General features: G+C 43.3%; 1 protein-coding gene across 10 annotated transcripts in view; it reads left to right on the top strand.

The window, feature by feature from the left end:
• The window catches only part of FGGY (FGGY carbohydrate kinase domain containing), a 424,150-nt gene that overhangs the window by 18,448 nt on the left and 393,701 nt on the right, over nt 1-12,001 (top strand). For 9 of the 10 annotated variants that reach the window (XR_003004668.1, XR_003004667.1, XR_003004665.1 and 6 more), the window contains exon 2: nt 1,653-1,867. Coding sequence is in view for 4 of the 10 variants with exons in the window: in XM_024756234.1 (XP_024612002.1) it covers nt 1,661-1,867 (207 nt within the window). In the remaining 6 variants the exon portion in view is untranslated. Of the gene's footprint in view, nt 1-1,652; nt 1,868-9,002; nt 9,170-12,001 lie in introns of those variants that run through there. The other variant, XM_024756239.1, reaches the window with a different exon arrangement.

The following is a 12,001-nucleotide window of genomic DNA, read 5'->3' on the forward strand; positions in this document are numbered from 1 at the left end:
TCAAGTCAGAAGCTATCACTTGTAATGAAGCTGTTTTTGACTGGGATAAATAGCCAGGAAGCTGTAATGGAACATCTGCTGGCTGACTTCATTTTAGAATTCCCAGGTGTGACCTTGCCGAGGAAACATTATTTTGAAGTGGAAGGGTGCAGAGCGTTGCTGCTGTTGAAATGAGACTCTAGGCGCTGAGGCCGCCCCGAGCTCACCTGGGGAGTTGTAGCATGTTCACCAGCATGGGTATCTTGGGGGCTTGTTCTTATTCTTTAAAAGGCCAATCTGGAAAATGAAAGCCTCTGTGAGATGTCTGTGTCATGGGGGCTAATCTGACCAGAGGGACTCAGAGCCACAGTGAAGGCCAAGGAATTCCTGAGTGTTCTCTGGTCAGATTTCCTTGTAACTCACAAGGGGTCTGTAAAGAAAACAGATTGTTTAACAAGTTCCTGATCCTGTCTCCCTCAAGGCTCCTTCCCAATTCCCAGTCACTTCCTGACACGGCTGCAGTATATTTGCCTCTTCTCCAAACCTGTATCACAAGCTGCTAAGAAGGACAGGAAGGGACATGAGACAGATGTGGGACCTCGGGTCCAGGCTGCTCTTGAGTGGTGCTGGCTTAGTCTTTTAACTTCTCAGAGACCTATTTGCCCATCAGTATAAAATGCATCAATGTGCATTTACTGTTCTTAAGTGTGTGGACCTAGCATTAAGAGAAAAGTTACGTATCTCTTGGCATCTCATCTTAGTCACCTGTAAAATAGATTTTTAACTATACTCACCTTCACGGGGAGAGGGGAATTGGATGAAGGCAGTCAAAAGGTACAAACTTCTGGTTATAAGATAACTAAATGCTAGGAATATAATGTGCAACGTGATACATAAAATGAACACTGCTGTATTTATGTATGAAAGTTAAGAGAGTAAATCCTAAGATACCTCATCACACAAATTTGTTTTTCTGTTTCTTTACTTTTAAATCTCTATGAGATGATAGATATTCACTAAGCTTATTGTGATAATCACTTCTTAATGTATGAAAGCCAAATCATTATGCTGTACACCTTAAACTTATACAGTGCTCTATGTCAATTATATCTCAATAAAACTGGAAGAAAAAAATAGTCTCACCTTGTAGAGTCGTAGTGAGTAGAGGGGCTGTATGTACTTTTTACAGTGCTTGTTGGCACATAATAGGTGCTCAGTAGATAGTTTTTTGAATGAATGGCCGCCTGGGCAGATGAGGTTCCTTTTCAGCGCCATGGGCATTGTCCTTGTTTCGATTCAAATTCACTGAGAAGAAAATGCATATCTATTGCCTCCAGATTCTCAGCTCTATAACCCTTTATTTATCCTCATAGCACTTTTCACCCAGTGTCAGGACTTTGCTTGAGTAATTAATGCAGTTCGTAAATCCTCACCATCTGACTCCCTTCCAAGAACAGAAACTCCATATCTGAGGCCATGCCTGTCTGTTCACCCACTACCTAGCTCAGTGCCTGTTAGCACACTGGCAGCAATGAATGTTTTGTTGGATGAGTAAATAATCAGTGGCTACCAGTTCATCAGCTGCATCCCTTCATTTCCACTTTCAAGTTGTCCCATGCTTGGCTTTGCAGACCCACTTGGTCTTCACATGGTTTTGCCCTTGATCCCCACAGGTGGAGGCATGGCAATGCCCGGCGGAGATCAGGAACTCGGGAGCTACTACGTGGGTGTGGACGTGGGGACAGGCAGTGTCCGTGCAGCTCTGGTGGACCAGAGGGGTATCCTCTTGGCTTTCGCAGACCAGCCAATCAACCAGTGGGAGCCTCAGTTCAACCACCACGAGCAGTCCTCCGAGGACATCTGGGTTGCGTGCTGCATCGTCACAAATGTATGGCCTCAACTCTCGCGTTCTCACATGTGTTCCCCTGCTCCCACCTGCTGAGTGTGTATAGTGTGTCCATCTGGTGCCAGGGACAACGTCGGGGTAACTTTAGACACAGGCTTTGCCTTTAGGGAGCTCATGGTCTATGGCAGAGACCAACAGACAGCTGGGATGTAATGTGATATGTGCTGGGAGCAAAGTGACTGTGGCTAGAGCTGAGGAAGGGGCCAACACTGAGGGGCTCCAGGTAGACAGGATGGAGGATGCAGAACATGTAGACAGAGGATTCAGTCAGATGTGACCGAATGTGAAGACGTCACTGATAACCATAGATGACCTCTACTGCACCCTCAGGTGTGCCCAGTGCTGTGTAAAACATGTTAACATGCATTATGCAGTCGAATCCTCACAACGACCCTGTAAGGTACCCTCATTTTATTGAGGAGGAAACAAAGGCATAGAAAGATTAGGTAACTTACTCAAGTTCATGCAGTTAGTAAGTAGGAAAGGCAGTCTGACTCCAGTGCTGCACCCTTAGTCACTGGACTCTCCTGCCTTCCAAGTGGACAAATGAGGGGAACCTCATTTTGTTCAGAGGGAACTGCATGTGCAAAGGCACAGTGGCCTGAGAACACGGTGGGTTCTGAGAAAGGAAGGAAGTCAGGCAAGACTAGTGCATCTCTCAGTTGTGCCAGGTAGACATTTATCTCGAGTGGCCTTGGTTTGCGGTCAGCTTGCTGGCTTGGGAAAAAGAGTGATGCTGGTTGAGAATTGTTCCCTTTTAGTTTCACTTGACTGGTTTTATATCCTGGTGATCAGGAACGACAGATGCTTTTGTAGTTTTTTTCCAGAGGGAAAAATAAAGTCCTGGGTTCTCTCTTCTCCCTGTTCCTAGTTTAGTTCCTTAAATATTCATGAAGGGCTTGGTAATTTGCAGATGGACAATTCACCATTCTGTCCGTATTGATCAGTCTGTTTAAACTTTAATGAGCTCTGGGCTGATGTTAGTGCCCCTGGAGAAGAAGGCAGGGAGAGAAGGTGGGGGTGGGAGGCACTGGAGCATTATTATATAGGAATAAAAGGGGGGCACATCTTCTCTTCTGCCTGTTTAATTTTCCTCCTCCCTCCCCTGCCCCGTCCCAGCCCCGCCTTGGTGAGAATCTTCTACGCTTTGCCCTTGGGTCTCCTTTGTTCTTCCAACATATAGCATTTCTTGCCATTAAGGAAATTGTCAAGAAGAAAATATAATCCCCTGATGAAAAGCTACTTTAAAAACAGGTCTGCTCTAAGTACAGCTTGGTTTAATGTTGGATTTTTTAATCATCTCCCGGTGGCAGCCACCTCATCATCTGCTTGAGCCCCATTAGCCACGTGAGTGCTCTGGGCATTTGTCCTTAGCGAGGATGTCTCTCTGTAGCAAACCTGGATAAAGCTATTGGGTCTTAGGCTGTTCCCCTCGCATGGGGTATGGCCATGTGGCCGCATGTCAGAAGCCATATGATAAACATGACACACCTACTCACAGCTATATTGCTATGTGAGGTTGAAGGAGGGGAGCATGTTTATATTAGAGAGGTAACACACCAGAGAGCACAGATTCTGGAGCCAGACTGCCTGGATTGACATCCCAGTTTCAACAGTTATTAGCTTGTCATCTTGGACAAGTTACTTATGGTGTCTTGCTTGAGTTTCATCATCTGTAAAATGGAATGATGACTGTACCTATCTGCATTGGGTCCTTGTGAGGATTAAATGAGTTAATACATATAAAATGTAGTAACGGTGCCTGGAAATGAGTAAGCACTATGATTCCTATGGCGATGATGATGACAGTAACAGAAATGAGTAGATTATGGAGGAGAGTGAATTTCTAAGATGAAATACTGAAAAGTCAATGTCAGTAAGGGAGGCACCTCATGGGAATATTCACTCCTTTTGTCGTTAGGGTTCTTTCCATGTAAGATTTTGAGAAGCAATGGTCTGGGGCAAGGGGTGACATAAAATACATCCCGACCTGTCTTGTCTTTCTCAAGGACTTAAGGAAGTCAAGAGTTTGAGAGCAGTTGTACTTACTGCTTCCTTTTCCCTGAGTTGCTCACATTGCCTCAGACGCTGTCCCCTTAGTCGAGTTAATAAAAACAATAAGAACAACAGTAACCATATGATGATGATGATGGCAGCTAACATTTCTTGGGCACTGATCACGTTCCAGGTACCATGCTGAACACTTTATACCAATCACTTCATTTTTCCCACACAACAGCCTCTTTTTAAAAAAAAAAACTGAAATATAGTTGATTTGCAATGTTGTGTTATTTTCAGGTGTACTATTTTTTTCGGATTCTTTTGTCTTATTGGTTATTAAAAAATATTGAGTAGAGTTCCCTGTGCTATACAGTAGGTCCTTGTTGGTTATCTGTTTTATATATAGTAGTGTGTATATGTTAATCCCAAACTCCTAATTTATCCCCCTACCCTTTTCCTTTTGGTATCCATAAGTTTGTTCTCTGTGTTTGTAGGTCTAGTTCTATTTTGTATCTAAGTTCATTTGTATCCTTTTTTTTTTTTTTAGATTCCACATACAAGCAATATTATATGATATTTGTCCTCTGTCTGGCTTAGTTCACTTAGTATGATAATCTCCATGTTGCTGCAAATGGCATTATTTCATTCTCTTTTATGGCTGAGTAATGTTCCATTGTATATATGTACCACATCTTCTTTATCCATTCCTCTGTTGATGGTCATGTAGGTTGCTTCCATGTCTTGGCTATTGTAAATAATGCTGCAGCGAACATTGGGGTGCATGTATCCTTTCGAACCATGTTTTTCTCTGATATATGCCCAAGAGTGGGATTGCTGGATCATATGGTAGTTAAGAACCTCCATACTGTTCTCCATAGTGGCTTCACCAATTTATTATGAACTCTGTTTTAGAGCTGGAAGAAATGAGCTGTTAAGAGGTAAAGTAACCACCCAAAGTCAGGGGTTGGGCTGCTGCTGTCTCCCTCTTGCTCTTTTTTTGTCGCTCTCTTCAGCCTCATCTTATTCCACATGCCTACATCTTGGAAATCGTATTAAGCTACCTGAATTTTTTTTCTAAATTAGCACTGAATGGAGAACTTTGAGCTTATCCTGATTGTTATATTAAGCATTATGAATTACAAGTGCCTTTACCCAGCTGTCTGCTTATGTGGAAAATGTGTGCCCCCCTGAGCAGGGGTCATATCTTGTTTACCTGTATTTCCTTAGAGTTCCTCACTTGTAATGTGCCCCATTCATGTCTGTTGAGTGCGTGAATGAGTGAAATATCTGTTGTTTTCATTATCTGGCATGCTCTTTTCTCATCTTTTTTTTTAACCTGCCCAGTTCCTGGGTACCTTTTAAAGTAAGATTAAGCATTACTTCCCCCGGGAGCCTTCCTGGATGACCTCTGACAGTCCCTGCCTGCCCTTGACAGCCTCAGAAGAAAGAGGGTGAGAAGTCCCTCTCTGCTGCCCCAGAGCCCATGTCTTCACCTGTATCAGTATCTGGTCCTTACCAGATTGTGTTTTAATTGGTGACTTGTTTTAACCATGAGCTGAACTCTTGGAGAGTGTCATCTCTGTGTCCACAGCACCTAACACATTGCTTGGCACAAATTTGATGCTCAGTAAATGATTGCTGAATAAATGTTACTTAGAGCTAAAAACAAGCAAACAGAAAACATTCTGACATCCCTTATCTTGTTCAAATGTTGCAATAACTCTATGACATAGTTTTCCGTACTTCCTATTTGACATGTGAGGATATTAAGGCTCTGAAACTAATGAGTATTAGAGACAGACCTAGACCTCTACTGAGATGGCTCCAAATCCTCTTCTCTGTTCTACTCACCACTGCCCCTGAAACTGTCAAGTCTTTATTGGGTTGATACCCACACATCTAAAAATTTCTATGGAAACGCACAAGTCCTAGAGCTTATGTTGTCCTTGATTTTAAGGGTTTATATCCCTTTTTGGAGCCGCAAATCTTAATCACCTCAACAAGGCAAGAACATTGCAAGGTAGTGTCTAGTAACAGCTTCCATTAGGAAGAAGATAAGCTGGAGGTACCATTCAGCCAGCAGGTATTTGTCAAGTGTCATTAGTCTGCGAATATTTATTGAGCACCTACTATGTGCTGTGCTCTTTGCTAAGCGCTAGATTATATATGGGAGTGAGGGCTACAACAGGTTCTCTGCCCCTAAGGATGAAATAGTTCAGTTGCATGGAAAAAAATAATACCCATGAAGCCAACGAAATACCATTTTGTTCTAAATTGTACCAGCTATGTGAGTAATGGTTGGAGAGAGAAGGAGCAGAAGAGGGAGTCACCCGTGTGGGATTGAGCAATCATGTCAACCTCCTATATTTATAGAACCTTTATGGTTTACAAAGTACATTCCTATCCATTTGATTGTCATACAAGGTAGGTAGGGGAAGGGGTTGTTACTCCCATGTTAAATTGAAAAGAAATACTGAAATCCAGAGAGTTAAGTGACTTTCCCTAAGTCACCCAGGAAGTGGGTGATAAGCCTGAACTCAGGCCAGATCTCTGCATTCCCTCCATCTCCAGCACCACATACCTTCCTCTTTTGTCTGGATTAGCCTTGGAATGTAACTGACCTCATCTATGTCTGTGCACTTCCCCTCTCCAATTGTGCTCCTTCTTGAGCTGGAATGATAGATACATGTTAATGCTAACTTGATCAGATCACTCTTTTGCTTACAGCTCTTCTGTAGCCCCATACTACTGCTTGGATAGAACTCAGAATCCTTAACATGGCCTGTAGGCGCTGTGTGGTTTGGTTTCAGCCTGCTCTCCTGGCTCATCTCATGATGCTTCTCTCAGCTCTGCCTTCCACCCATATTCTCCTTCTGTCATAATCCCACACATGCACTGCTCCCCTTGTCCTCTGGCCGGACTTTTGCACACATTCTTTCTTCTTCCTGCACACTCTTCCTGGCTTCCATTGACATATTTCACTCCTATTCATCCTTAGATCCATACTGTCCGATACAGCAGTCACTAGCCACATGTCACCGTTTAAATTTAGTTAAAATTAAATAGAGTTTAAAATTTGGTTCCTCCATTGCAGTAGCCGCGCTTCAAGTGCTTGGCAGCCACGTGTGGCTGGTGGCTGCTGTGCTGGACAGCACGGGTACAGAGCACGTCCATCACTGCAGAAGGTCCCTTGCATAGTGCTGCACTGGATCTTAGTTCCAAAGGCAGTTGTTCAAGGAGGGAGCCGTTTCTCGCCCGATGTTACCTCCCAACTAAGTCCTATTTTACTCAGTGTTTTCACATCTCTTGTACTTTTTCTTCATAGAACTTCACATGGTTTGTGAATCATTCATTTTTGCATTAATATCAAATAGTAAAATCATTCTATAATCAAGTAATAACATAACAAAATAAATGAAGTAAAATAAAATAATTCCCATTTGTGGATTAATAGCTGTCTTTTCTACTAGATTTTGTACTGCAGGAGGGTAGGAACTGTAGTTTGCTCACCCAGGTCCTAACGCATAGTAGACCCGGGAAATGTAAAAAGAATGAATGGCTCAAGACATTGGGACCTCCCTACTCCCAATCAATGAAGAAAGCTTGAGGAAGGATGTAAGGTTAAAAGTGAGGCTTGAGAACACTGAGTGGTTGTTCAGGAGGAATATTACGGACGGAAGCGCTTAGGTGGAAAAGTTAGAGTCATCCCTGGCTGGAGCAGGTGGTTTCCAGTAGGAGGAGGAAGGGAAGCTGGAATTGGTGTTGGGGGCATACCTGGGGTGGCTGGTTCTGAGGCCAGTTGGGAGCTCTTCTAGAATCATCCTGACTTTCAGACTGACCAGCAACAGATTCAGGATGGCTTGGAGGAACAGAAACTAAATTCAAGGATGCCAGTTAGGAGGCAATTTCCTTCTTCTAATAAAGGTCTGGAAGCTGAGATTTGTTTGAACCATAAGGTCTGGGAGGCCTGGGGCTATGTCTCTCTTGTTGAGCATGTGTCCTCTGTGGTGGCACATGTAGGTGCCTAATACTGTCTCTTTAATAAATGAAGGGCTGTGTTAGGATGTTGGCCGAGGAATAAAGAGGCGGCACAAGACTGAGAGACTTTGGAAGGAAGATCGAACAGGACCTGGTGACGATGGAGAGGAAGGAGGTAGAGGCAGTGTCAGAGTTTCTGTCCTTGGAGGAATGTTGGTGTCACTGACATAAATGGCAGTGTTTGGCCTCTATCTCTCTACCTTATGTTCAAGGGACAGTACCACACCTGAGCTAGGATGCTGTGTAGGTAATGGACCAGGATTGGATTTGTTCATTTTACTGGTCACTAGAGTAGATTTTGTAAAGCTGAAGGCCTCCAGGGGCCTTGCAGGTAACATACACCCCACACAAGCTGTATTAGCCTTGTTGTTATTCCCACCTTAGGGCCTTTGCACTGGCTGTTCTCCTGCCTGAAACAGTTTTTCTGCAGTTTTCTACAGGGTCAGCTCCTCAGGTCCTTCAGGTGTTTCCTCAAATCTCACTTTCTCAGCAACTACCTTCCCCTTCTCCGACATTCCTGATCCCCCTGACATCACTTTGTAGTATACTGTACATACACGACATAATCTTTTCGGTTTATTGGCTGTTGTATATCCTTACAACGTAACCTCCAAAACAGTAAGGAATTAAAAAAAATATTTTGCTTTCCATTGTTTCCCAAATACCCAGAAGAGTGCACAGCATGACCTTAGAAGGGGCTTTATTGTATTTGCTGACTGACTGAATGCATAATTGAATTGTGTAGGCAACAGGGAGTGATGGGCCTGAGGGAACTGGGGATTTCATAACCTCATGCACACTCCCAAAGCTGACAAAGGCATTCAAATCAAGATTTAGAAGAATACAGTACCAGCCACATAGAACTCTATTGCAAGCTGGATTCCGTGAGGCCCCAGGCTTTGACGCTTGCTCCAAATACAGCCAAAGATAAAACCAAGTATGCCTCTGACCCTCCAGTTCTGTTTGGAAGATTTCTGAGGAACGCTGTCTCCCCACCCAATAAGGCACAGCCTGCTGATTTAAAACACATGCAGAATTGAACTGGTTCCCACAGTCAGAACAAAGCGATGCACAATCCCTTCCCCAAACATTTGTTTGCTGTCCCATAGCTACGAGTTGACAGTTGCAAGACATGGACCAGGTTACCGAATGAAGTTGCAGAAGTCTCCTTCTCTGGAAATTCTTTAGCAGAGCAATGTGCTTTCTCTCTAGCCGAGGAAATTCCCTTGATGCCAAGCTGTTGGGGTGAGTTTACTAGCCTGCTTTCTTCTTCCATTAATGAGCATATAAAAAAGAATCCTCAGGTCAGCAGGTCAAGTCCTAGGGGCCTTCTGGGTAGTGTGACCCTGACAGCCATCTCTCTGAGATGATTTAGTTGGGGGTGGGGTTGGGGAGTGGAGGGGGTCCTCATGATAAGCCTGATGAGCATGGTCATAAGGCATTTCCATATAAGGCTGGGGAAATGACAGTGGCTGCCTAACCAAATCAGGTTTAAATGCATGTCACAATTATTCCTCCAGTTCCTTGTGATAGGTTTCCATTTTAGAGATGGACACTGCACTTTTGAGGCTGAAAGTCCATGGTTAGAATATAGAACTCTGTAGGTCTTCGAGGGGATTCATAAAGTAGATTGTAGAGAATATTTTCTTTGCTTCTACTGGAAAGTCACTCCCACCATAATTCTTAGGAGGATTTGAGTTTATCCAAACTTTTCAGTTGTTTATCCTGTCATTTTATATGTGCTTACATGACACACAGAGCATGCTATGCTTCATACATCAGAAAGATTCCATGAACACAGTTAGTAAGGCATCGAGTGAGTTTTCCATCCTTCATATTTCCTACAAAGGTTTATCGGTTCCAGAGTACTTTCAAACTAATTGACGGTCTTGATCCTTACCTAGGAGTTCTCTCTCTCTCAGGAACCTGAGGCTCAGAAAGGTGATGAGATTAGTGCTAGATTACCTGATCCGGAAGTGGTGGAGTTAGAACCAGAAGGTGGCTCTTTTGACACTGTAGCGCATGCTTGTTTCTACTCCAAAGCTGCCTTGTTGGTATTGAGTTTTATTGCATCTTTTACATGTTCCCTCCCAGTTCCTCTCTTGACTAATTGCAGGCCTATGTGGGGTGGGCTTGCCCAAGTCAGGCATGCACTCTCTGCATTGGGCACAGAGACCAATAGGGCCGCAGGGCAGGTAGAAGTTAGGGCTGGCTTGTTGATTGTAAGATTGATGCTCCATGAGTTCAGAGAAGATTGGAGGCTAATTTCCTCAAATAATGGCTGCTACTTATTGTGCACCAAATGCCAGATGTTGGGCTAATCACACCTTATTTTGCTGAATTCTCATAACGTCATTAGGAGATGTAGGTCTAAGTAATAGCTTTGTGTAACCAAGGAAACTGGTTTTCTGGCTTCCCAAAGTCACATGACTGGTCGGTGGCAGAGCCAGGTTCAAACTCAGGGCGTCTGCACCCAGTACCATTGATCTTAGCCACTACCCAGAGATTTCCAAGCCAAGTTGGAAGGACATTCCAGGTAGAGGAGGCCATGCTTATAAATGCTACAGAGACATGATCCAGCAAGGCAAGGGGGTGATTAGAATGGCTGGAATTGTGTAACATGCCCTGGGTCACATAGCCAGAGTGACAGAGCTAGGATTTGAAACCAGGTCTTTGTGGGTCATTGTCATGAGGCCATGCTGACAGGCACTTGGGTTTGCGGCTCACATTCTTCTAAGTCTTGATGGATCCGTGTAGTAAAGGTGTACGGGGCATTCACCTGGTGATGTGGAGCAGAGGTATTGCCAGGCATCACAGATGGCTGACTAGCGATGTTCTTGCATAGAGCACGTGCCCTGTCTGCAGGGTGAGTCTCTTGGGCAGGCAGGCAGTATGGTGGAGTAGGAAGAACACAGGCTCTGAGTTTGAATTCTGGCTCTGCCATCGACTGGCTGTACGACAGGATTAAGTTCAAATTCTCAATCTTTGGAGCTCATTTGCTGTTCCCTTCCCTCCCCAGTCTTCCACTTATTTTTTTATGAAATGGAAATACTAAATGTTTCCTAAGTGGGTTTTGTAAGGATTAAATAAGATGATGTTTGTAAAGTACCTGACACTACATAGGTGCTCAATATATGGTGACATTTTATAATTTATTGTTGTTATTATTTGAAAAAAATTAATGCTTTTCTTTGTTGAAAAATATGTAATAATTGTGTGTAGCTCTTATTTGAAGAACCCATTAAATAGTAAGAAACAGAATCCTAAATGACAAGTCCAACATTCCAAAACAGGAAAAAAGAAGACTTGAGCATTTTATTTTATTTTATTATTATTATTATTTTTGTGGTACGTGGGCCTCTCACTGTTGTGGCCTCTCCCGTTGTGGAGCACAGGCTCCGGACGCACAGGCTCAGCGGCCATGGCTCACGGGCCAGCCGCTCCACGGCACGTGGCATGTGGGATCTTCCCGGACCGGGGCACGAACCCGTGTCCCCTGCATCGGCAGGCGGACTCTCAACCACTGCGCCACCAGGGAAGCCCGACTTGAGCATTTTAAATGGTGATGGACACATTTGAGTTGACTTTTGTGGTATTTAAAAGGTTATTGTCATGTTTTAAGTTGGCAGGAAATGTTAATGAGTATGATCACTCATGCTTTTTCACAAAAGGAAACCATAGAAACAAAAATTAAAAAATAGAATTCATCAATAAATCTGTTATTCTCCAGCTTAAAAAATTACATGACAAAGTGAAAAATCTCCCATCTCCTCCAGCTGTCGTTTCTGTTCTCAGAGGCAACCACTATTATCAGTTTGTTGTATATTTTTTTGGGTTTTTTTGTACCTTATTAATATATCATGGATGTATTTCCATTTCATCTTTTATAGCTCAACTTTGTAAAAAAACTATTTAACAGCTTGAGGTATAATTTACATACCATAAAATATCCATTGTAAATGTATAATTCAGTGATTTTATTAAATTTACACATTGTGCAATCATCACCATAATTCAATTTTAGAATAGTTCTGTTACCCCCCAAAAGTTCCCTTACGCCTGTTTGTAGTCAGTTCC

The sequence above is a fragment of the Neophocaena asiaeorientalis genome, unplaced genomic scaffold (genome assembly GCF_003031525.2).
Source record: "Neophocaena asiaeorientalis asiaeorientalis breed wild unplaced genomic scaffold, Neophocaena_asiaeorientalis_V1.1 scaffold205, whole genome shotgun sequence".
NCBI lineage: Eukaryota > Metazoa > Chordata > Mammalia > Artiodactyla > Phocoenidae > Neophocaena > Neophocaena asiaeorientalis.